The sequence below is a fragment of the Rousettus aegyptiacus genome, unplaced genomic scaffold (genome assembly GCF_014176215.1).
Source record: "Rousettus aegyptiacus isolate mRouAeg1 unplaced genomic scaffold, mRouAeg1.p scaffold_m13_p_4, whole genome shotgun sequence".
Lineage (NCBI taxonomy): Eukaryota > Metazoa > Chordata > Mammalia > Chiroptera > Pteropodidae > Rousettus > Rousettus aegyptiacus.
Window position 1 is genome coordinate 111,968,946 of NW_023416307.1, and position 27,310 is coordinate 111,996,255.

The 27,310-nt window shown below is 32.9% G+C and overlaps 1 protein-coding gene across 15 annotated transcripts in view; it reads left to right on the forward strand.

Annotated features, from left to right (window-relative positions):
* The window catches only part of DNAH12 (dynein axonemal heavy chain 12), a 185,285-nt gene that overhangs the window by 74,277 nt on the left and 83,698 nt on the right, over positions 1–27,310 (forward strand). For 12 of the 15 annotated variants that reach the window (XR_001595223.2, XM_036218452.1, XM_016131609.2 and 9 more), the window contains 12 exons: positions 90–199; positions 2,137–2,320; positions 2,454–2,594; positions 3,636–3,656; positions 5,995–6,078; positions 6,632–6,820; positions 15,292–15,411; positions 17,872–18,060; positions 20,408–20,559; positions 22,796–22,934; positions 23,918–24,084; positions 25,859–26,114. Coding sequence is in view for 13 of the 15 variants with exons in the window: in XM_036218452.1 (XP_036074345.1) it covers positions 90–199; positions 2,137–2,320; positions 2,454–2,594; positions 3,636–3,656; positions 5,995–6,078; positions 6,632–6,820; positions 15,292–15,411; positions 17,872–18,060; positions 20,408–20,559; positions 22,796–22,934; positions 23,918–24,084; positions 25,859–26,114 (1,752 nt within the window). In the remaining 2 variants the exon portion in view is untranslated. Of the gene's footprint in view, positions 1–89; positions 200–2,136; positions 2,321–2,453; positions 2,595–3,635; positions 3,657–5,994; positions 6,079–6,631; positions 6,821–15,291; positions 15,412–17,871; positions 18,061–20,407; positions 20,560–22,795; positions 22,935–23,917; positions 24,085–25,858; positions 26,115–27,310 lie in introns of those variants that run through there. The other 3 variants (XM_016131608.2, XR_001595224.2, XM_016131610.2) reach the window with 3 other exon arrangements.

A 27,310-nucleotide genomic window follows, 5' to 3' on the forward strand; every position in this document is an offset into this window, starting at 1 on the left:
TAATTTCTGATGAAAAGTCTACATTTATGATATGTGACATAATCTATAATACCATTTTATAGTAATGCATTCCATTTTTTTTATTTTAGGAATTTTTGGAATGTGCTCATGAAGCCTGCAAAATACATAATCTTCAGCCTGTGAAATTTTTTCTTGAAAAAATGATTCAGACATATGAAATGATGATTGTTAGACATGGGTAAGATGATAGATTTTCATTGTCTGCCAATGATAGATGTTATAACTAATAAAGCAACCAAAATTTGTGTATCAAAAGACTCAGCATACTTTGTATGCTAGGTAGGCTAGGGAGCAAGCACCTCCTACACCCCAGTCCCCATCTCAGTGGCTTAAAAACAAAGGAATATTTCTTTCTCATGCTATGTGTCCAAGAAAGATTGGTAAGGAGTGCTCATTCAGTGCTGTAACACTAATGACCACCACAATTTCCCCTTTTAGTCATCATATATGTTATTCACTCTCCTTCATACACATAAAATACACTCTTACCTTCTAGGGAGACATCCTAAAAGTTTCAATTAATGAACTAGACTCAAAGTTCAGGATAGCTAGGTGTTACATGATAGTTTCTGTGTCAAATTTGGAAGTTCTTCTTGCTCCAGAGACCTACAAACAGGAAAGACAAGTTATCTGCTCTCCACACAACCAGTATTATAGTAGTGGGTTTACCAGAACAGGATTATTGGAGCAAATACTTTCATTCAGAAATTGAAGAATAGGAGACAAGTAGGAGACACAGCCAACACTGGTCATACCTTTCTGAACTTGTAATATCCTTGAACCTATCAGGCTTATCTGAGAGGGCTACACTCTTACTTTATTTTCCTTGAGGTATATTATCCTCCTAAAATGATTACTAGGATTCATATTAATCTTTCATAGGTTTTTAAAAAATGATACAATGGTCCTACCCTTGATTTGATCCTTGATGCCAGGTTGAGTAGACCTCTGTTCAAAGATTTTCACAATTTATCTTTTACCAGTTGGGGATGAGAAAAAATTGCCTCTTTCAATCTTGCAAGTTTCTGAATCTCTGGATTCCTTCTCTTTGTTTTCATTCTTGCTTGCAAATTGCCTATTTTTTCTGGGCTGCTTTTTTTCCCCCTGTAGTTCCTTGTTAAATGCAGCCATCAGCTGTCATTATATACTAATAATATTCTGTTTACTATCTTATTTCCCTAAAACTACAGTTTCATTAGGTATATTATCTTTCTTCCAGTTCATCTCAAGGGACAAATTCACCAGTGTTTCATCACTGCATAACATTAATTGCCAATCTTTTAGCCTCTGATAACAGTTAATTTGCCACTCATGACCTGACCTCTAAGCCAATGCCACATAATTTAGTCTTTTTTATTATAGCTAGAATAGCTTCCCTACTTCTAGGTACCAATTTCTGTCTGTAAGGATGGGCTAGGATAATCTGTGGAAACACCCAAATCTTAGTGACTTAAAACACAAAGGTTTATTTCTCATTCATACTTTGTTAATCATAGGTTAACAGGGAGGTTCTACTAATCATAATTATTCAGGGTTCCAGGCTGTTGGAGCAGCCACCATTTCAACATCATGGGTCATAGCTAGAGGGAAAACAGCGCTGTAAGGTCCATCTCTGGCAATTATTTATCTCCTGCTAGGAATAACACCATCATTTCCATTTATTACTCCTTAGTCACCTGCTATTTCCACAAGTGAGTGAGGAATCCTACTAGATGCAGGAGAAAGATGATTCAGAAGTTATTTGGCAAGAGTACTAATAATTACTACAGCAAGTGAAGACATGAGGAAAAAGAATCCTTGCCCTCTCTTTAGAAGGACCAAGTAACTTAAGAAAAATTTAGGAGTATACAGTTGTTAAGTTTTCATTTTTATTTGGATATTTTTAATTATATTCTCTTTTATAGATAATGGTATTAATGTAAAGAATTTGATTTAGAGATTAACTAGTTTAGAAGTTAAGTATATTTTCCTCACATCTGAAAAAAGTCATATAATTTTAAAAATTATATGTAGTAATTATCATATGGTAAAATTTTATATACCAGAATATAGAAAAATAATTTACTATTATTTTTTTAAGAATCTTACTTTTTAATTACTACTTTTCCTTGATAGTTTTATGTTAGTAGGAGAGCCTTTTGCTGCTAAGACAAAAGTTCTGCATATGCTGGCTGATACTCTAACTCTTATGAATGAACGTGGCTATGGAGAGGAAGAAAAGGTCATTTATAGGACTGTAAACCCCAAGTCCATTACTATGGGCCAGCTTTTTGGACAGTTTGACCCAGTGTCTCATGAGGTAATCTACAGTATAAACATTCTCAACTCATATTGACAATGTACATTAAACCAAGAAATTTGAAATGTTTTCAGATTATCACTTTGTAGTTTTATAGAGGAAGCTTTCCAACTCTTCTGTTTTTCCTCTTCAGTGGACTGATGGTATTGTGGCTAACACTTTTAGAGAATTTGCCTTATCAGAAACACCTGACCGGAAATGGGTTGTATTTGATGGTCCCATAGACACTTTATGGATAGAGAGCATGAACACAGTATTGGATGATAACAAAAAGGTAACTCATCATGACTAAAAGCAAAACAGATGCACAATATGAATATGCCTAACACTACTGAACTGTAAACTTAAAAATGATTAATTTGGTAAATTTAATGTTATATGTTTTTTACCACAATTAAAAAGAGCACAAAGCAGATGTAAATATGCTTAAGCAATGTTACATATTCAACAACTAATTGACTAGGACTGTATATATGAAATAAAAGATGCAACAATTTGAATAAGTTTATAAATTATCTTTTCAATGAAAACTATGCTATAGTAAATCCTTTACTTAATTTTTTATAAAATAAAAGTATGTTGTATTAAAATTACTCTGTTAGCAGGAAGGCATAGTAATGTAAAAGGTGATAAAGAGTTGTAAAGTGACTCCAGAGCTGTGGTTTCCAGAACTTTAAATTAATATTTTAGGAAAAAATACAAGGGCCTTATTATTCTTGAAACTACTGAATGCTTTGGTGCTCATATATGATACATTACCTTAGAAGCTGTGATATATTTTCAAAAGAATTAGAAAATGGAAGACTTCTAGTATTTATTTTGTTTTCATTGAGAGGTACCATACATAAAGTATAAAATGTTCACTAACTGGAGTCCATGTTTTTTTGTTTTTTATAGAAATGTGCACTCACATAACCATCACCTAAATAAAGATGCACTCTACAAGTTTCATTCATGTCCCTCATCAACTAGTATACCTCAGGGGAATCATTTTTCTGACTTCTGCTGTGATAAATTAGCTTTGTTGTTTCTTAAACTTCATGTAAATGGAATTATACTCTTTAGTGTTTTCCTTCTTTTGGTCAATATAGCATCAGTGATATTCATGTTCTATTTTATTTATTTACGTATTCTTTTTATGTCTGTATTAGTATTCTACTGTATGACTATACCATGATTTATTTTCACATTTATATAAAGTAACTACACCACTCAATAAGCAAATTAATTTAATTAGCATTCAAACATATCCTCCTTCAGTACTTTATCAGAGGTGGTTGGTCATTTATTCATATTCTTTCTTTTATACATTTAGCCTCATGGAGCAAAAGCAGGGGTAAGTAAACAGACAAGAATTAGTGATGATTCAGAAAAGAGAGGTTAATCAGTAGGGTCCAGTCTAAGGACTCATAACCAGGTAGAAGGATTGTCTTATGAAGGATAAGAGGGAGTAAGGAAAGGAAAGGTATAGATACAGGTGAATGTATGGATTTGATAGTAGAATTTGAAGGCAAATCCTTTTGATTATTTTTTTCTTTGTGAAATGGTAAGCACTGGTTCTTTGTACACTTGAGGAGAAAGGGGAAGATTGAAATTAGCCATTTGGGAAATGAGAAAGAGAGCCATATAGGAAAATATAGAAACATAGTAAAGTATTACTGAGAACTCGAATGAATGGAAGACCATGAATTAGTAGTAGTAGTGCCAACGTCTGCCTTTGTTTCTCTAACAGTCTAAGCAGTTTGAATGTGGGTGTAGATAATGCTAGATTGGAAATACAGAAAGACTTTAGGATATGCATGAGAATGATAGAAGTGCTAGACCATAGAACAGAAGCTACTTAATAATAGAGGAAGTGAAAACAATAGGGATATGAAAATGAAGATAAGTGTAGTAGGAGTCAATGAGTGAGCAAGCTGAATGAGTAGGAGTCCGGGAGCAGAGACTGGGATGCTTGGATTTAGTATTTCAGAATCATGTAGTGTTCCAGGAGAGCAGGTCCCAGGTATATAAAGTGGATAGCTAGAGTGGAGTAGGGGGAAAGTAAGTGAAGACAAAGTGATTAAGGATCCAAGGTTTATGAGATTGTCTCCCTCATAAGAACTGGATCAGGCCAAAGTTATAGTAGAAAGATACTGAGCCAAGTACCAAAGGCTTTAGATAACAAGGGGGATGATTGGGTGCTGGTGAATGATAGCAGCAAGGGAGGGTTGTTAGAGGAGCAAGGGTTGTACTGGAGAGTGGAGTAAAAGTATTTGAGAAACAGCATGAGGATGTGAGGAGAAAGCTGACTTCACTTCCTAAATTTATAGCAAGTAGAAAAACATTTGCTGAAATAATCTGGTAAAAATTTAAAAGTATTCTAGACCAGCACTGTCGAATAGAACTTTCTACATAGATATCTGTACTGTCCAATAAAGTAGCTGCTAGTCACATGAGGCTTATTGAACATTTACTCAAATATCAAGCATTTGAAATGTGGTTTAGTGCAATGGAAGAACTGATTTTAAATTTTCTTTAGTTTTAATTAGGTAAAATTCAATATGAATAGCAACATATGATTACTGGTTTGCATATTGGACAGTCCAGGTATAGATCGTTTATCTATTTTACAGATAAGAAACAAATCCAGAAATGTTAAATGCCACATTGTTGACACATAACTAGAGAGGAGCAAAACTGGGACTATGGTGGTGATTGTGTAAGCAGATAAGAAACATTAAAAATAAGTAAATAGGAAAAATTTAAAGGACTTAGTAGTGAAATTAATTTGGAATATCAACAATTAATAATAATTATTAAAAATTAACAATAATTCCAAAGTTAGAAGTCAATGAGATTGAGAAGAAAGGATGGCTTTAATAATAATGGACAAGAAAGGAGTTTGGCAGAAAGGAAGAAGTTGATGAAATCAATTTTTACATATTTGATCAAAAATGTTTTAGATTAAAAGAGACCAAAGGGGCATAGCAAACACAATGCATGGTCATTGACAGAATTTTGGATTGAATAAATCAGTTCAAAAGCTATTTCTAGTACAACTTAGGAAATTTGAGTATTACCTGAGTTGATATTATATGATGTTAAGGAATTATTGGTAATTTTGTTAGATGTGATCATATTATTGTGGTTATATAGAAAAGTCCTTATTTTTTAGATAAATATTGATGTGTTTGCATGCGAAATGCCATTATAGGTGTAATGCTCTTTAAAATATATTTTTTAAAAAAGATGAAGCACATACGGCAAAATGTTAACATTGGGAAAATTTAGAAGATGGGTATATAAATATTCATATTTTTTATATTTTTCTCTTATATAAAAGAGAAATTTTTCTCTTATATAAAAGGGAAATTTTCATAATAACAAGAATTGAGATTTGTAAAGGATTTTATAGTTTTTGCAGTGTGTTAGATAGTCTCCTTCTCCCTAACTTAATGAGAGAGAAATTATCCCTGTTTATAAATGAGGAGGCTGAGATTCGAGGATGTTATGTATTTGCTCACCTAGTAAGAAATTGAGAGAGCTAGACCTAGAAATATGATTTTCTGGCTGACATTCTTATAGTTTTTACATCATATCACAGGATAAACATTATCTTATTAATAGAATAAATTTTTATCTGCAAAGTTTGAGAATTTTTTACATAAACATTTGAAAATAATTGCTTTTAGCTTTGCCTTATGAGTGGAGAAATCATTCAAATGTCCCCTCAAATGAGCCTCATCTTTGAAGCAATGGACCTTTCTCAAGCCTCTGTAAGTTCATAATTTTACATAAGTAGTTTGTTTATTGGTTTGTTCATTTATTCATTTATTCATTCATTAAGTCAGTAAGGATTTTTTTTTTATTATATCTCAGATGAGTTAGGCACTAGGAATACAAAGATGAGTAAGACACAGTGTATGCTTGTTTAAGGAGAATGAGAAGGATGCTAATAAATAATCCCAATATAGAACTACATGTCAGTGCCATGAGAATATGGGAGGTGGGGAGCGAGTACTCTAGAGGGGTATGGTAGAGGAGGACCATGAAAATATTTACATATTTGATCTGGTTTTCAGGGGTAAGAATTCCCTGGGAAGATGGGTTGAGGTTGTTCATCCCAAATCATAAGATATAAAGACCCAAAGCCATGACATCCTCAGGGAACTGTGACTGCAAATAGATTTGTGTGATGTATGTGAGGCTGTGGAGGAAGACAGGAGCCAGATCACAAAGGGCCTTTTAAGTCATGCAAAGAAGTAGTAAAAAACTGCCGGGTACTACTGGTATAAAAGCAACATTAGACAATTTGTCTTTTTTCTGTAGCCTGCCACTGTGAGCCGCTGTGGCATGATTTATTTGGAACCCTCACAATTAGGATGGGAACCCCTTGTGTCTTCATGGCTGAGTTCACTGAAAGGACCTCTACAGGAAGAAGAACATCAGGCTCTGCTGAGAGGACTTTTTGATTGGTTAATACAGCCAGCTTTAAAGCTTCGTAAGAAAAAATGCAAGGTAGCACTATGATTCTCTGAGCCACTTAAGTTTCTTTAGTTTTCATTCAGCTTGACTAAGTCTGTAGTCACAATGGTAGGATAAATAGCTTAAATCAGTATCTCCTTAGAAATTTAATGTTCATTTTTAAAAACATTGAAATGTTTATTGTGACATTCAGTGATTCACATGCAGTTGTAAGAATAGAAATCCCATGTACATTTCACCTAATTTCCCCCAATGGTAACATTTTACAAGGCTATATTATAATGTCATAAGAAAGATATTGACATTGATACTATCTACTGATCTTATTCAGATTCCCCTAGTTATACTTGTACTCAGGTATGTATGTGTGTGTTTATCCCTCTGGTTTTTTTTTTTTTTAATTTTAAGAAATAAAAATTATACATATATATACATATATATACATATATACATATATAATGTACAACATGATGATTTGATAAACATACACATAGCAAAATGATTAGTATAGTGAAGCTAATTAATGTATAATCTCCTTAAATAGTTGTGTATGTGTGTGGTGAGAGTACCTGAAATCTACTCTTAGCCAATTTCCAATACCTGTAGTCATCATGCTGTACATTCAATCTCTAGACTTATTTATCCTACATAACCACAGTTTTATACCCTTTGTCCAAGGTCTCCCTATTCCCTTCATCTTTCCATCCCTGGTAATCACTTTTACTCTCTGGTTCTATGTATTTAACTTTTAGATTCTGTATGTAAGTGAGATCATGCAGTTTATTCCTTTCTGTGTCTAGCTTATTTCACTTATCATAATGTCTCAAGGTTAATCCATATTGTTGCAAATGCCAGGATCTTCTTCTTTTTAAAGAATGAATAATATTCCATTATATATTCCATAATTTCTTCATCTATTCATCAAGAGACACTTAGTTTGTTTTCATATGTTGCCTTTTGTGAATAATGCTGCAATGAACATGGGAGTACAGATATCTCTTTGAGGTACTGATTTCATTTCCTTTGATTATATACCTTGAAGAGGGGTTGCTGGATCATATGGTAGTTCTGTTTTTAGTTTTAGTTTCTTAAGACTCCTCCATACTATTTTTCACAATGGCTGCACCAATTTATATTCCCACTAATAGTGCACGAAGGTTTTCTTTTCTCTATAGCCTCACCAACACTTGCAATCTTTTGTCTTTTTGATAATAATCATCCTAACAGATGTGAGTTTAGATTAGCATTTCTCTGATGATTAGTAATGTTGTGTGCCTTTTCATATACTCTTGGCCATCGTATTTCTTCTTTGGGAAAAAATATCTATTCAGGTCCTTAACCTGTTTTAAATTGCATTGATGGTTTTTTTCTGCTATTGAATTATATGAAATTCTTTTATCTTTTGAATATTAAGCCATTATCAGATATATGGTTTGCAAATATTTTCTCTCAATCCATAGGTTGCCTTTTCATTTTGTTGATTGTTTTCTTTGCTGTGCTTCTACTATGCTTTTAGTTTAATGTCGTCCTACTTGTTAATTTTTACTTTTGTTACCTGATCTTTCAGTATCATATTCAAAAAATCATTTCTAAGGCCAATATCAAGGAGATTTTTTCCTATTTTTTTCTAGGGGTTTTGCAATTCCAAGTTCTACATATAAGTTGTTAACCTATTTTGGACTGATTTTTGTGTGTGATATAAAATAACAGTCAAATTTCATTCTTTTATATGTGGGTATTAGTTGTTTCTTGGCACCCTTGTCCAAGATCAGTTGACTGTTATGTGTTTGGGTTTATTTCTGGGCTTTCTATTCTGTTCATTGGTTTATATGTCTGTTTTTATGTCAGTACCATAGTGTTTTGTGTTTTTTTAATTACTACGGTGGTCCCCATCTTATCCACAGTGGGTGTCTTCCAAGACCCCTAGTGGATACCTGAAATCATAGATCATGTTGAACCCTATATATACTATGTTTTTTTCCTATACATACATACCTTTTCAGGAAACACTTTATGGCTTCTCTTTGGCATCCCTGATTGCCAGCATCACTACTCTTGTCCTTTGGGGCTATTATGAAGTAACGATTACTCGAACACAAGGACTGCGACACTGTAATAGTTGATCTGATAACCTACATGGTTAGTAAGTGACTAATGGGAGGTGGCACATACATCATGGATACACTGGACAAAGGGATGATTCATGTCCAGGTAGGGACAGAGTAAGGTGTTGCAAGATTTCATCATAGTACTCAGAATGGTGCACAATTTAAAAATTACAAATTATTTATTTCTGGAATTTTTCACTTAATAATTTTGGATCATGGTTGACCATGGATAACTGAAACTGGTATAAATGAAATCGTAGATAAGAGGAGACTACTTTATAATTTGAAATTGAGAAATGCGATACCTTCGAATCTTCTTTCTCAAGATTATTTTGGCAATTGATGATATATGGTTCTATGCAAATTTTATAATTCTTTTTCCATATTTGTGAAAAATGCTATTGGAATTTTGTAGGGATTGCAGTAAATCTACAGATGGCTTTGGGTAATATGGACATTTTAACACGATGTTAATTCTTCCAATCCATGAACATGGATACCTTTCCATTTATTTGTGTCTTCTTTCTTTCATTAAGTTTTCTGTATACAAATCTTTTAGTTCCTATGGTAAATTTATTCTTAAGCATTCTATTCTTTTCGATGCTATCGTAAATGAGATTGCTTTCTTGATTTCCTTTTCAGATAGATAGATCATTGTTGGTGTAAAGAAATGCAATTGATTTTTTATATAATATTTTTTACTTTTCAATTGTAGTTGTCATACCATCTTATATTAGTTTTAGGTGTACAACATAGTGGTTGGACATCTATAAAACTCATAAAGTGATTACCCTGATAAATCTAATACTTATCTGACACTGTAAATAGTTATTACAATATTATTAACTGTATTTTTTATGTTATACTTTACATTACCATGACTATTTTGTAACTAACAATTCATACTTCTTAATCCCTTTCCCCTTTTCATTCATCACCCCAACACCGCTCCCATCTGGTAACCCTCAAAATGTTCTCTGTATCTTTGAGTTTATTTGTTTTATTTGTTTATTTTGTTCTTTAGATTCCACATGTAAGTGAAATCACGTGGTTTTTGTTTTTCTATATCTGACTTAATCCATTCAGCACAGTACCTTCTAGGTCCATCCATGTTGTTGCAGATGTAAAGATTTCATTCTTTTATTTATTTATTTTTATGGCTGAGTAATATTCCATTTTGCATATGTACTACCTCTTTTTTATCCATTCATCCATTGATGGACACCCAGTCTGCCTGCATATCTTGGTTATTGTGATTAATGCTGCAATGAATATGTGGATGCACATATTCCTTCAAAGTAGTGTTTTGGGTTTCTTTAGAAAATACCTAGAAATGGGATAACTGAGTCCTTCTTTGTCTCTTGTTATAGCCTTTGCTTTAAAGTCTATTTTGTCTGGTATAAGTATTGCTACCCTAGATTTTTTTCATTTCCATTTTCATGAAATGTCTTTTACATCCCTTTACTATCAGTCTATGTGCGTCTTTCAGTTTGAAGTTGCTCTCTTGTAGGCAGCATGTGTAAGGGTCTTGTTTTCTTGTCCATTCAACCACCATTGTCTTTTGATTGGACATTCAATCCATTCACATTTAAAGTAATTGTTGTTAGGTATGTAGTTATTGCCGTTTTATTATTAATATTTTCTTTTTTTCTTATTCTTAAAGAAGTTCTTTTAACATTTCTTATAATCCTAGTTTGGTGGTGATGAACTCCATTACATTTTCCTTATCTGGGAAGGTCTTTATCCGTCCTTCAATTCTAAGTGATAGCTTTGCTGGGTAGAGTAATCTTGGTGGTAGGTCCTTGCTTTTCCTTACTTTGAGTATTTCCTTCCAGTACCTCTGGCCTGTACAATTTCTGTTGAGAAATCATCTAACAGTCTATGGGAGCTCTCTTATAGGTAACTAACTCCCTTTCTCTTGCTGCTTTTAAGATTCTCTCTTTGTCTTTAACTTTTGGCATTTTAATTACAATGTGTCTTGGTGTGGGCCTTTTGAGGTTCATCTTGTTTGGGACTTTCTGAGCTTCCTGGGCTTGTATGTCTGTTTCCTTTGCCAGGTTAGGGAAGTTTTTCGTCATTATTTCTTCAAATAGAACTTTGAATTCCTTAGTCTCTTTCTTTTTCTGGTACCTCTATGATGTGAATGTTAGTATGCTTGATGTTGTTCCAGAGGCCTTTAATCTATTCTCATTTTGGATTCTTCTTTTCTCTTTACTGTTCTGATTTGGTAGTTTCTGCTACCTCACCTTTAAAATCGCTGATTCAATTGTGCTTCATCTAATCTACTGTTGATTCCATCTGATGTATTCTTCATTTTAGTTATTGTATTTTTATTTCTGATTGGTTCTTTTTTTGTTTTCTATCTCCATTTTTGTTTCCCATCTCTTTGTTGACCATCCTTACTGAGATTGTTGAGCATCCTTATAACCAGTGTTTAAAACTCTGCATCTGGTAGATTTCTTGTCTTCATTTTTCTTAGTTCTTTTTCTGCAGATAGCTTTGGGTATTATGGACATTTTAACAATGTTAATTTTTCTGGAGCTTTGTTCTGTTCTTTCATTTGAGACATGTTTCTTTGTCTCCCCATTTTGGCTGCTGCTTTGTGTTTTTATGTATTAGAGCTGCTATGTCTCCCAGTCTTGGCAAAGTGGTCTTATGTAGTAGGTATCCTATGGGGCCCAGTGGCAGAGTCTCCTTGGCCACCTGAGCTGGATGCTCCAGGTGTATGCCTTGTGTGGGTTGTATGTACCCTCCTGTTGTAGTTGACCCTTTGTTGCTATTTGCACATCAGTGGAAGGAATTGACCCTCTGGCTGATTGGTTGTGAGGACCAAAGTAACATGCAACTTTGGATTTATACTCTTAAGTTGAACCTGAATAACCCAGAAGTAAATATTATTCCCTCTAAAGGCTGAATAAAACTATAGAGTTCATAACTACAAAACTAGTTTTATAAGAAACGTTAAAAGGATGTTTTTAAGAAGAAAAAAATAATAAGAATATCTCAAAGAAAAAATTATCACTGATGAAGGCAAATAAATACATAATAAAAACAGTGGATAAACCAACACTAAAGTAGTACAAAGGTTAAAAGGCAGAAGTAGGAAGATCATGTGTAAGTACAATAGTAAATTAAAGGATACACGCAAACACACAAAAGAAGCACAAAATAATGACAAAACCATAAAACATGGAGGGGATGAGTAAAAGTAGTGATTTTAGAATGTGTTCAAACTTGTGTTACCATCAACTGAAAATAGACTGCCGTAAACATAGCTTGGTATATATGAAGCACATGATAATAACAAATTAAAAATCTATAAGGGATATACAACAAATAAAGAGAAAGAAATTAACACACAATACTACAGAAATTTATCAACACACAAGAGAACAAGAGAATAAGAAAATCATAAAGAAGCAGCACAAAAACAATCTGAAAACAATAAAATAACAACTATATACCTATTAATAATTACTTTAAATTTAAATAGATTAAATGGTCCAATCAAAAGATGACTAGATAAAGAAAATTTAGTACATATATACACGGGAATATTACTCGGCCATAAAAAAGTATACAATCTTACCATTTTCAACAACATGGATGGACCTGAAGAATGTTATGCTAAGTGAAAGACTGTAGACAAAGAAAGACAAAAACTGTAAAATTTCACTTATATGTGGAATCTAAAAAACAAATACTTGATTTTAGCTAAAAGACTGAGAAGCAATAAAATAAATAAATAAAACAGAAGCAAACTCATAGATAAAGAGAAGAAACTGATGGTTGCCAGATGGGAGAGGATTGGGAATATAGATGAAAAAGGTGAAGGGATTAGTACAAATTGGCAGTTCCAAAATCATCATGGGGATATAAAGTACAGCTTAGGGAATATAACCAATAATATTGTAATAATTTTCTATGGTGTCAGGTGGGTGCAGGACTTAGTAGGGGCATTAGTTTGTAAGTTATCAATGTCTACCACTACTCTGTACACCTAAAACTAATATTATATTGAATGTCAATTGAAAAAAACTTTAATTTAAAAAACTATAGTGACTGAAGCTTTCAAATTTCTAATTATTTTCTGTATTTTAAAAGTGTCTTAAATATGTGCCTTTAAAAACTCACATGACTATTTTGGATTTTATGAGAAAATTTTATATGTTGTATTAGTTTCCTATAACTGTCATAACAAATTACCACAAACTTGATGGCTTAAAGCAGCAGAAATTTATTCTGTCATAGTTCTGGGTCTAGAAATCTAAAATCGAAATGTTGATAGGGCCATGCTTCCTCTGGAAGCTGTACAGGAGAATCTATCCTTACCTCTTCCAGCTTCTTTTGGCTCTTGGTATTCCTTAGCTTGTGGCTGAATAACTCTATTTTCTTCTACATTTTGTGAGTCTTCAATGTGTGACTCTTAATAAAGACTTAAGGCCTTGGATTTTAGGGTCTTTCAGATAACCAGAATGATCTCATCTTGAGATCCTTAACTTAATTACATCTTCAAAGACTCTTTGTGCAAATAAGATCACACTTACAGATCCTTGGGATTAGGACATGAATGTGTATCTCTTTGAGGACTACTATTCAACTTACCACACACATACGCATTAGTTACATTAAATAAATACATTGATATAGTGAAGGCAAAGGGATATTCAGTAGATTTTTTTACCCTAAAATATTATTTCAAAGATAAAAAAAATATTCTGCACAAAAGGGAAAAAGTGAACATTTTCAATTTATAAAGATTCTGTACATTGTCTTCATAGGGAATATAAGCAGATAAAGTCATTTTTTATTTTTTCATTTTAAAGCTCCAGTGCTAGATGTTATAAATAATACAAAATATGCTTCATCTTTCTGATGAGTGATGGATTTCCTTTTCATAATTCATTCCCATATTTTTCACATTCAGTTAGTCCCCAGGACCTATGGATTTTGCCTCCTTTTACTGACTTTTGTATCTGTCCTCACCTCTCCATCTGGGTTTCTCTGTTTAGCCTCAGTTCTGACCTCCATCATTTCCTCCCTGAATCAATATGGTAGAGCTACTCTGGTTTCAATCTATATCCTGCTACCAGAATGAAGGTTCCAAAATACAAATTCATTCCTTTTATTCCCCTACTTAAAATGCTCCATTGTACCCCTCTTCCCTTAGCATGAGATTCTTAACACAGCCTATAAGTCTTTCAGGATCTGATCCCTGTCTGCTTCTCAAGCCTTCTTTCTTGCCATTCCTCTTTGACACCCTGTTTTCCCATTCTATACAATCCCCTTAATTCTCTGTGTTTGCTTACGTCTCCATTTCTGTGTATATGTAGTTTCTCCTGCCTTTAACATCCTTCCCTTCTACACTTGGAGAACTCACATTTTCCCCCCAAATTCAACTCAGCTGTTACTTTATCTGGGATGTCTTTCTTTATTCATTCCTCCCCCATTTCTCTCCTTGTTCTCCTCCCTGGGTCTGGGTTAATTGTTTATCCCAAGTACTCTAGTGCCTTTCCTCCTCCCTGAGACTTCCTCTGCCTTGTCAGTATTACCCCGTATTTGCCGGAGCCAGCTGGCTAAAGTCGAACAGTACCTGAAAGAGGGGAGTGAAGCCTAAGGAAAAAAAAAGAAGACAGGAAAGTGCTTTGGGAGGGCATACAGTCTCACTGCTGCAGCCCCGTCTTTATTTAGCTCAGCCTTTATATATGTTTTTGGATACAATAGCAAAGCACAATGTATATCATTCGAATGCTAACGGTCATTCGAATGCTAACGTTCATACAAGATCACATAATATCCTTGTTATCTGGGTTGTAAAACATCCCCTTATCTTAAAAGGATTTCTTTAGGAGGCAAACCTCCCCTCCAGGGTCAGTGATGATTAAATCAACCATTTGCTTCCTTGAACCATTGATAACACAGTCTCAGCAGCTGCTTTATGGCTCCCAAACTACGTGACACCTTCGGTGCCTTGTAATGGCTCCCGACATCTATTTAATTTCAATATCACTGCTTTTAAGAGATTGTATATTTTATTTCCATATCTCCTAGTTTGGTATGTAAGTATAGTATGTTTTTTATAAGCGTTTGTCAAATACATAAATGAATGAATGGCTGTTAGAGACTTTATTTCTGTTATCCCTAAAATATTGTTTATTCTCTTTCAGTACCTAATTTTAATCTCTCAGAGAATTCAGAATATTATGTACTGTATAATATAATACACCAAACCAAAATATTTAAGATGTTTTTATCACACATACAATTTAAATTCTCTAAGTGTTTATAAAGACCTTATGAAAACTATGTACACTTTCTCAGTTTTTTAAATAAAATGTTTATCTTCTTTTATTTTTCAAATAAGATGAAAGAGAAGTATGTTTTTTCACTTTGCAGGAACTGATTCCAACAAGTGATAGCAATGTGGTTGTATCTCTTACACGCCTCTTTGAAGTACTACTCTGTGACGTGTTAGAAGGTGATCCTACAAGCAAGCACATTCGTGTTTGGATTATGGTTTGTTTTATACTTAATGTAGTTTTTAATTACAGAATAAAATATACCTATGGCAAATGATACTTGTACTGAGAAGGACATTGTAAAATTCCGAGCTGTTTTTTGGTGAGCACTGAAAGGATAACTGAAAACATTAAAATTTCCCTGACCTGGTAGTCGGATTTAAAAAACACTTTAAAGAAAGTAAAATATGTCACAATGAATGAAATCTACCCTGTTATTTATGAAAGAGCATAATTTGATAAACAATATAGTGACTTAATATTAATCCAATAGGGACTTTAGATGAATTGATTTTTTCTTAATATTAAGCCAGGATGTAGACTGCAAGAAGCTGGCTACAAAAGACAAGGAGCCGGCATCCAACTAGCTGGGTGGAGCACTGCTGGCAGAATCCATAGAGCACATGCATGAGGAGGAGTCAGTAGCCCAGATTAGCTAATGTCTGGAAGTAAGTCAGAGAAGGCCAGAGGACATGACTCTGAGGGCGCCAAAAGAAAGAGGTGTTTTGTTCTCTTTCTGGCATATGTTACTTTCTCACCCACCACCTTATTCCTTAATGCCTTGACCTCTTCTACTCACTCTACCTTCTCTTCTACTCTACGGTAATAGCAGTTACCTCCTATTGTTTCCCCTTCACCTTGTTGCCATAGAAAATCTACCTCAGATACCTCATATTTCAGGGTTCCTTGCTAATCATAATCTCTTTCTTTCCACCTCCCCTTTCTCCTTTACTTCCTTCCATTTTAGAAGAAATCGAAGATATATTTGAAGTATAATTTATTTATATCCCTTTTTCTCCCTAAGTTTGGAACTGCCTTTCACAGAACTAGTTTTCAATATTCTTCTATACATATCATTGGTAAATTTTTATAAAATAAAAATATCCTAGGAATAATTTACCTATGTAACCTTCATGTTATATATTTTCTGAAAATTTACATTCTTTTGGTAAACCTATACTCCCCAAATTGTTTAAACAGCTTAAATCATTTTTAGACTAATACAGATCAATATGTAGTTGAAAATTTTCTCTCAAAATATATCTTACAAATTTATAAACTAGATAAGGCACATGACTAAAGTAAAATTCAAAAGGCGAAAGTAGGTTTTCTATCCATACCAGTTCCCCAGCCACCTTTAAGGCAGCTATTACCTATGCCTAGAAAACTCTCTAGGTATTTAATGCATACTCTCTTTTATATGTATACATTTTTAATACATTTTAGCATACCATACATATTTGCATGTTTTCTCACAATATATCTTAGAGATCATTTCATTTCAGTAGAGTTATCTTCTGTTTTGATAGCTGCATGTATTCTAGTGTATGTAGAATAACCCAATTAAGCAGATTCCTCTTGAGGAACATTTGGGTTGCTTCTGATTATTTGCTATCACAAACAATACTGCAGTGATTTTTTTTTTGTATATAAGCCTCTAAAAGAGAAATTCCTAGGTCATTTGTCATGAGCATTTTATTTTTACTATTTATTTATTTTTTAATTAAAATGATTAGGGTGATGTTGGTTAATAAAATAAAATACATTTTCAAGTGTACAATTCAACAATATGTCATATGTTTATTGCATTGTGTGTTCACCACCCAAAGTTAAATTTCCTTTTGTCACCATATATTTGACCCCTTTTACCCTTATCTGCCTTCCCCCTCCCCCATTTCCCTCTGGTAACCTTTAATCCACTATCCATGTCCATGAATCTCTGTCATGTTTGTTTGTTCCTTTCAGTTTTATATCCCACATATGAGTGGAATCATATGGTTTTCAACATTTTCTGTCTGGTTTATTTTGGTTAGCACGATAATCTCAAGATCCATCCATGTTGTAATAAATGGCAGTATTTCATCTTTTTTTATGGCTGAATAATATTCCAGGAATATATGTACCACATCTTTCTCCAATTATCTACCACCTCACACCTTCTAGAATGGCTGTCATCAACAGGACAAGTAATAACAAATGTTGGAGAGGTAGTAAGGAGAAAGGAACCCTCAGACACTTCTGGTGGGAATGTAAATTGGTACAGCCAGAATGGAAAACAGTACGGAGTCCTTAAAAAATTAAAAGTAGAATTACCATATGCCCCAGCAATCCCTTTTCTGGGTATTTACCCCCTTCCCATCCCCCCCCCCAAATTTAAAAACATTTATCTGCAAAGGTATATGCACCTCGATGATCATAGCAGCATTATTCATGGTAGCCAGGACATGGAAGCAACCTAAGTGTCCTATGATAGAGATAGGTGTTTTAAAATTAGATAGCTTTTGCCAGAGAAGTGATACTATGTGATTTAGCTGTGGTCCAATCCACTTAATTCATGGATCTGACTTTTTCCAAGTAGGTTAACCAATCATTAATATGTTAGATCTAATTAATTTGTTAAAAATTTCTTTTAAATAATTAGTTTAAATTAACTTTTTTTTTTTTTTTTAACCAACAGGCTTGCTTTATGTTTTCTTTGATTTGGTCGATTGGAGGAAGTTGTGATACCAGTGGTCGCCTTGTTTTTGATACATTCCTACGATTAATCGTTTTGGGAAAAGATGGAAACAACCCAATTCCTGACTCTGTGGGTAAATGGGAATGCCACTTTGATGAAAAAGGCTTGGTCTATGATTACATGTATGAGGTATGATATAAAATGATTCTAATGATAAGCTATGAACCACAAAGCTTTAGATCAGCAGGAAAAGCTCCTGGGTTTCTACTTTCGTGTTATTTTGACTCTAGTGGTTCGCACTTTAGTTCCCTTTCTTTAGTTTCTCCTGTAACTTGTGGACAGTATAGATAAACTTGCTTTAAGAATATTTTATAATTTCAGATTTAAATTAAATCTATTTTCCCTTTTAAAAAGAATTTACAAAAAGATTATTTTAAACAGTAATCATTTGAATAGACGTTTGATTAATGCAACTTTTGCTTAACAGTCATAAGATCTGGATGGAGTCTTAGTTACAATTTTACCTAAATCTTAAGGTTTATAGATAAAGAACCAAACCTAGAAAAGCAAAAGGCTAGAAGAGTCAGAACTTAAACCCAGCCCCCTTGACTGCCAGTGAAGAAATCTTTTCCCCAAACCATGCTAACACGGAATTTTAAGAATTTTAAGAAGAGAGTTTCATCCTCATTGGTCACAGTGAGAAGTCAATAAAATATTCTCTAAAACTAAAGAATCAAGAGGTGATAACACAAGCATGTTTTTTTTTTTTTAGAATTGCAGGTAAATACCAAAATATCCAGCTTAAAGAGGTAAAAAGTAGATGCTGCTAGAGAGGAAATAATGAGAGTGGGAAACTGCTGGGGTTTGCTTTTTTTTTTTTTTTCCGATTGTACTTTAGTTCAATCTATGTGTCTATTTTTTATGCCAATATCATGCCAAATTAATTACTATTGCCTTGTAATATAGTTTGATATCAGGTAGTGTGATACTTTCAACTTCGTTCTTTTTTCTCAAGATCCCTTTAGCTATTCAAGATCGTTTATAGTTTCATATAAATATTAGAATTATTTATGAAAATAATCTGTTTTTATGTGAAAAAATGTCATTGGTATTTTGATAGGGATTCCATTGACTTTATAGATCGTTTTGGATAGAACGAGCATTTTAATATTAATTCTTCCTGTCCTTGAGTACAGTATTTGCTTCCATTTATTTCAATCTTTAATTTCTTTCTTCGGTGTCTTATAGTTTTCTGGTCTTTTACATTCTTGGTTAAATTTATTCCTAGGTATTTTTTGATGCAATTGTAAATGAGATTGTTTTCTTAATTTCTCTTTCTGATAGTTTGTTATTGGTATATAAAAATGTAACTGATTTCTGAATATTAAGTTTGTTCCATGTTATTTACTGAATTCAGTGAACAGTTCTAATAGTTTTTTGGTAGACTCTAGGTTTCTCTGTATATAGTATGATGTCATCTACAAATAATGACAGTTTTACTTTCTTTCCAATTTGGATGCCTTTTACTTTTTTCTTGTCTGATTGTTGTGGCTAGGACTTCCAATACTATTATGAATAAAAGTGGAGAAAGCGGACATCTTTGTCTTGTTCCTGATCTTAAGGAAAATACTTTCAGATTTTAGATTTTAGAAAATACTTGAGAATTATGTTAGCTGTGGGTTTGTCATATGTGGCTTTTATTATGTTGAGGTATGTTCTGTCTATTTCCACTTTGCTTAATTTTTACTATAAATGGATGCTGGATTTTGTCATTTTTTTTCTGCATCTATCGATATGATCATATGATTTTTATCCTTCATTTTGTGTATGTGATGTATCATGTTCATTGATTTGCAGATATTGAACCAACCTGGCATCCCAGGAGTAAATCCTGCTCAATCAAGGCATATAATCTTTTTAATGTATTGCTGAATTCGATTTGCTAATATTTTGTTGAGGATCTCTGCATCTATGTTCATCAGAGATATCAGTATATAATTTCCCTTTTTTGCAATATCTTTCTTTGGTTTTGGTGATGCTAGTGCTGACCTTGTAAAAGCTCAGGAGCTTTCCCTCCCCTTGAATTTTTTGGAATAGTTTGAGAAGGAAAGGTGTCCAATAAATAGTGGTGAGCTACTGAATAGTTCTCAAATAAATACTCGATATATGCAAAAGGATATTTTGAAGGCATTTTGGAAAGATTAGTGTTAAGAGGACATAGAAGCAAACATCTGAAGTTCTAAATATGTTGAATTTGTGATAACTGTTTCATTAAATTCTTCCGGTTCTCATTAGAAAGGAAAATTAATTACAAAAAAAATGTATTTCTTAAATTGGGTGGTGGATTCATGGATATTTTAGTTAATCTCTTCATGACAAATATGTTATATACGTTATTTTGAATGAATCTAATATTTGATACTAAAAAGGTGAAAACTATAAAGTGTGTAAAAGCAAATATGATAGCAATATGTTAAAAAGGGCCTTTCAGATAGCAAGTATATTGTTATAATTTAAAACTTATGTTCTCTTGTAGTTGAAAAACCGAGGTCGCTGGCTGCATTGGAATGAGTTAATTAAAAGTACTGATTTTGGAGATAAACGTGTCAGGATTCAAGATATTATAGTCCCTACAATGGACACAATTAGATATACATTTCTAATGAACTTGAGTATTACCTATGCGAAGTAAGAAACACTTACAAACCTATATTTTAAATATAACAAGCCATTCTAAAACAGTCATAGGATATTCGAAATAAACTTTGAGGTCATTCATTTTCAGATAACTGAGATCTAGAGGGACTAACTGACGTGTCCATAGTGACACCTGTTACTAGGGACAAACCTAGAACTTAGGTTTCCTATTTCCTACTTCAAAGCCTTTGCTGTCATACTTTGTTGTTGCATAAGCCATCTTGTATTTCTTTTATTTGTAACATCAGACTAAAGTCAGTTGTGGTATTGATAAATAGATATGCATTTGACGCAAAGGTATCAGAGGTATCCTCTGTACTTTTGAGGAATCAGATTAACTATGGTCCACATTCTCCGATTATATTTCGCGTTTTTCAAATGTCTTATGCTAGTTCTTCATAACTTAAGATGAACATGAAAAGCTCAGACTTAAATCAGAAGAGCACGCCAAAAAATACTAGCACGTACCATAGCGTACCATAGGTTTATTCACACTAACTTTCTAACTAGCATTTTTTGTAGTTATTTTGCTTTTAAAACATTAGGCATAATTTACCATTACTACTATTTTAACTAACAGGCAACTTTACATAACATGCATGAATGTCATGGTTAGTTTTTGATAAAGAACTGTTAATAAAGAAAGAACTTGTTTCTGAGTGACTTTTTTGACAATTTTATCTTGTTTAATTAAAAAAAAAACAGGAAAAATAGCTAATGAGGGAATATTATTTTATTCCTATTTTGCATTTAATGGCTAATATTAAAATTTTTCTTAGGCAAGGAAGGCACTTGCCAATTCTAAGGAAATCCTTGTATGGGAGTTCTTTTGTGCTATGAACTACTTGTCAGAATAATTCTTTTAAATAAATAATAGAAACATAGGATAACAAAGGAAACAAAATATTGAAATACATTTATCAAAGTATTGAACAAACGGGCTATTGTAGTTATAAATGTGTTTCTTTATTAATACAGTAAATTATAAGATCTAGCAGTGTGTCTGATAACTGTCATAATTTTGAAGAAGTAATGGCTTATGTGATATTTTTGAGATTTCATTAACAATTGTAATGCATAGTATAATATCTGTGATTTCAATTGGTGACAAAGACACAGGTACTATTAATACATTTGCTCCATTTTAGTTAAGGATAGTGAAAGTAAAGATATAACCTTTCTGTTATCCAAGTTCACAGATTCTCTGAATACTGTCTAAGAATTTCTTTAGTTGGTCCATGGACCCCCAAGTTAAGAACAGTATTTTATTTATTAAAATTATTTTAATAAGTAGTTTTTCATAAGGCAAGTGTTATCAGACTGGGACATAGAGGTGAATTCTAGGAGTTACTGTAGTTCTAAAAGAACTTTAATTTCATGTTTATACTTCAGTGATCATTTTAGAAATTAATATTAGCATAATTTTGGTTACTTAAATAACACCTTCTAACTGAATGCTGTTGCTCAGTATTAGAGTCAGCCTTTGTATTTGTCTATATGTATTGTGTAGTGCCAAGTTATCATTCAAAGTGACACTATTTAATTTTTAATTTAGTAGTTCTCAAACTGAGATTCCCCAGAGTTCTGTGAATAGAAACTCAGAGGAGTATTTTTTTCTTTTGTTTTATTTTGTTTTTTAAGTTAGTAACAATAACTCAAGAATGAGAAACCCTGCTTGAGGCCCCACTAAGTGGAGAATTCTTTAGTTTGCTTTTAGACAGATATTTTTAGAGAGTAACTCTGACTTGATTGTAAAATGCCATTAACAGGTATACATAACTGTTAGCTTTAGAATTCACTACTATTTAGTATCTCACAGAAACTTTATGCTATTGAGGTAACTGTGAAACACCCTTATCCTTACTGTCTATTCCACACTACACCTTCTTGCTTGTACTTCTAACTAAAAAATACCAATATATCACTTTTCTGAGGAGACACACTTTGATTTTCTTTTCTGTTACTTGTTTTATGAGTGTTTTTACATATAGCAAATTTATATCTGTCTAAATGATAGTTTTTACTATTAAAATCTCAGGAAGAGTAAACAGAAATATGTGCCAATTTTACTTTTACCAGTCTTTCATGAAATAACAATAATAGATTAAAATGTGAGTTTTTAGATAAAGATGATTTGATTATTGTTTATCTTTTTAACTTACTCCAACTTCCTTTAGTAGAAATGTTTTTAACTTTTCCCCCTTTTGAATGACATATTTTCTTAAAGGCCACTGCTTTTTGTGGGTCCAACGGGTACAGGAAAATCAGTATACGTGAAGGATAAGCTAATGAATCACTTGGAAAAGGACAAGTACTTTCCTTTTTATGTTAATTTCTCTGCACGGACCAGTGCCAACCAGGTTCAGGTTAGTTTAAAGCCAGAAACATGGGTCTATAATTATTAATTTTTTTTTTACTATTTGGTTAGTGTTTAAAATTGTATATTAAACGAATAGCTGTGTAAATTTTATATGAATTTAAATACAACTTCAAAATTTTTATTTTTGGCGTTACAAGTACGTTTTAAAAGTCAAGTTTTAAAGACATAAGTTCGAGAGAATTTTTGCGTTAGTACTGGATTATTGAGCTTTAACAGCTTTTTTTTTTAAGTTTGAGAAGAAACAACAATTGATTTCTTAACTGGGGAAGGGAGTATGAGAGAGAGAGAGGGAGGGATGAAGGGAGGGAGGGGGAGGGATGGAGGGTGGAAGGAAGGGTGCACTCCCACTTTCTGGACTCTCCCACATGATCCTTAGGGGCATTTGCTGCTTTCTAAAGCCCTGTCTTTCAAACATAAACTATTATGTGACCTTCTATGATGAGAACAATGTAGTTGTGCATCCCACTCTTTACCCCCAAAAGTGCCAAGACGGAAATACTCCATGAAACCTTTTCTAATCACCATTTTTATCATCTACTCCTAAATTTATGTCTGTCCTTTCTCTCTTGACCTACGGGACTTGTTTCTGTTGTTTTAAGCCTATAGAATTCCCTTAATCTCAAATGTTACAAATTTAAATGAGCGCTTTTAGATACTGAGTAAATTAAAGTTAATAGATAGGTTGGGGTATCCAATGAGGAAAATATTTTGTGTGTGTTCATGTGTGTACAACATAAATATATAAATATGCATGTATGTAACAATTCTTAGCACGTAGAATTTTCAATAAATGTTTTTTGAATGATGTTGAATATAAAGTTTGGTATCACCCTAAAAGTGAATAAATATAAATAAACACATGTACATAGCGCTGGTTGGCATTAATTTTTTTACATAATTAGACTGTTTAATTCCTAATTTTTTTCTATTGTTAAGTGTGGCTACTATCCTTTCTTCTTTATATTTTAGAACATTATTATGGCTAGATTGGATAAAAGACGCAAAGGAGTTTTTGGACCACCTATGGGAAAGAAGTGTATAATTTTTATAGATGACATGAATATGCCTGCACTGGAAAAATATGGAGCTCAACCTCCTATTGAATTATTACGACAATTTTTTGACTCTGGGAATTGGTAATTATTTAATTAAGATCTTAATTAGCCATGCTGAAGTCATTTTTCTCTTTTTCTATTTTAGTTTCTCACATCAAAATAATATACTTTTTCAAGTTATATGTGAAAGAAATGGCCGCTCTGATATTCCTATACAGAAATTTTTGGAAAACTTTTCTATACCTTTTTTATACCATCCTTTCCTATGAATGTATGAGTTAGATAACTAGGATTAATAATCCAGTATTGGAGATATATATATTCAATAAATAATACATTCTTTTCAAGTATTACTTTTACTTGTTGAAAATAATTTATAGATTATACCTTTTAAAGTACCATTTCCAAGGGGCTGAGAATTTATGGGTAGTTTCCAACCTAAGTAATCACCCTATATTTTTATAATTTTAAATTCTCTATATTTTCTGTAACTGTTTGAGACTACCATATCTTTGAGATGGCTTTGTTTTAACAGCAATTTCATAGATAACTGCACTTCTTACACCCCATTTTATGATGCTGTGCTTAGTTTCTAACATGTACGACATTGTATCTTTTAGTTAGGATTAATAATCTTTCTTTTCCTCTCTTAAATATACTTTCCTAATTCCCAACATACCATTATTTTTGTCTCAAGGCAAGGGTAGACTAATGTTGAAGCTAAGTCATATTTTGGAAATAACATTTTCTTTGTTACTGCAGGCCCTTGGCATAATGCCTCCAGGAAATAATTGCTGTTAATAGTGTATTCCCTATTCCTCCGAGTTTCATGTCTTTATAAGTATATTTTTATTTTTTTAAAAAAAACTCATATTATACATAGTGTTTGGTAACTTTCTTGCACTTAAGTATTTATCTTAAACACCTATCCATATAATTTGTCTCATTCATTTTATTAGCCTTTAATAATATTTAGTTGTGTGGCTCTTGCCATAATTTACTTAGCCAGTCTCCTATTGACAGCTATTATGGCTGTTGCCAAAAAACAAATATTTTCATATTTTCTATTGTGCTCTTAGACTAGGAACTGACTATGTAAATTTCTCCTACCATCCTTTCCACTTTTTGCAAGAACTTTAATGTTAAAGGACTCAATGGCCTATTGGAAATATAAATATTTTCAATGAAGTGGTTCTAACTAAATGGAGCTATTTAGATACCCCTTTCTGGTTAAAACTTCTTTGGAGCTTGATTATTCCCTGATATGTCCCTTTTTATATAAGAAAAGTATTTAGCTACTGTTTAGACATCCTCATGTGCTTCGAAGATAAGATTTGAGATGAGAAAAAAGAAACCAGGGCTTTGCTGTAAAGAGGATAACTATATAATTTATTGTTCAAACTAAGACATTTCTGAGAGTAAAAGGGCAATGTTATTAATTACCTAGGACAAGCACAAATCAGAATTGTCCTAGGCAAACTGGAACATATGGTCACCCTACCTAAATCCAGCTGCAAATAAGATTGATCTCTCATCCATGCTCTGGATTTAGAGTAGGAAGAGGAAAATCAGAGTCAAATTGGAAAGAAGAGTAGGAGGGAATAAAAAAAGGATGAGAAAAAGGAACACTCTAGATACCCAGAATCTGGGCAACAGAATCAATGTCATTGAAAGAGGAAACAGAATACTGCTTTAAAAAAAAAAAAAAAAATAGAGTTCTCTTCCACTCTAAGCATTTTCTGAAGTTTTCTTTTTAAAGAAGCTAAAATCAGATTAAGTTTCTAGAGGGATCTACATTTCATTCCATCTTATTGGCTTTATCACTGATTATTTTGAATTTTTATGTGCTTTCAAGGTATGATCTTAAGGACACAAGTAAAATCACATTGGTTGACATAGAACTGATTGCTGCCATGGGCCCTCCAGGTGGTGGAAGAAATCCAGTTACTCCTCGTTTTATTCGACATTTCAACATCTGCACTATTAATACTTTCAGTGATGAAACAATGGTCCGAATCTTCTCATCAATTGTAGCATTCTACTTTAGGACTCGTGAATTTCCTCCAGAGTACTTTTTAATAGGGAACCAAATTGTCAGTGGGACTATGGAGGTGAGCAAATATGTAATATCAAATGTTTTAGTATATATATCCCTCATTTGGTCCTTACTTTAAAAAAAAACCCAAAAAACAAAAAACCTTTTTTTCTTAGCTGCTTTGGTCTTAAGTGTCAGAGAAACTTAAGCCTTGAGAACAGGAACACATAGGCCTTGAACTTAGGGAATCCATTTGGTTTGACTGCTATTTCCCAGCTATATGGCCTTAATCAAGTAATTTGACCTTCCAGAAACTCATGTTTTTAAAAGTAAAATGGGAGATAATGCCAACTTGTTACAATGAAATTGTAATCCAGAACAAGTTCGTACCACAGTTTAGGTGTTTCCCTAATTGTCAGGTTCCTACTCTGATATTTATTTTCTCTTCTCTCTCTTCCTTCCCATTCTTCGTGTTTGTCTTAAAAAATAAAAGAAATGTAAGCAGCTTATGAAAATACTATTTTTAGCCAGATCACATAAGGAATAGCAATGAGAAAAATTATAAGGAAACACAAGGGTGGGAACAGAAAACAAGTCTGCCTATATGGCTAAGGAGCAGCTCTTATGCAGCATGTATTATTTGCCTCTGCTCAGAGGCCAGAGCCAGGCTCATTGATAATTATAAAAGGGAAAAAATGTATTTAAGGTAAGCCAGTGATAATCACATTGAGCTAAGCTTTTGGAAGCTTTAATAAAGTGGGATTCACTTTGGGATCACTGCAATTAGAAGCAAAAAGCTCCCTATAATCATTCGATTAGTTTTCAAGAGCATTGTATCTTTCTAGTTCTCTTGTTCTGGTGGAAAATTAGTGCTATTAAAATAGAGAAACTATGAGCAAAGAAATAGTACATTGTAATTACTGTACTTATTTGGATACAGAAAAGTGTTTTTATATATAAAATATGATGTTTATATTTCAGGCATCTCCTGGAAAGAGGGTGGAGTTGGTTGGGCAGAATGGGATGCAGAAAGGATCTTTCCCCACATATTTGAAGCATTACAGACCTACTTATTTGGAGGTTAGGGGAAGGGGTTGAATCATAGGATGCATATAAATAAAAAATAATTTCATTTAGTTTTTTTTTCAGGCTACATTATAAAAGATTTAATTCAGTTTTCTTAAAGAAAATATTAAACCTCATTTGGTGTATTTATCGTATAGTAAAAATATACTTCATTTCCATATTAGAGCCACTTACAAAAGAAGGAAG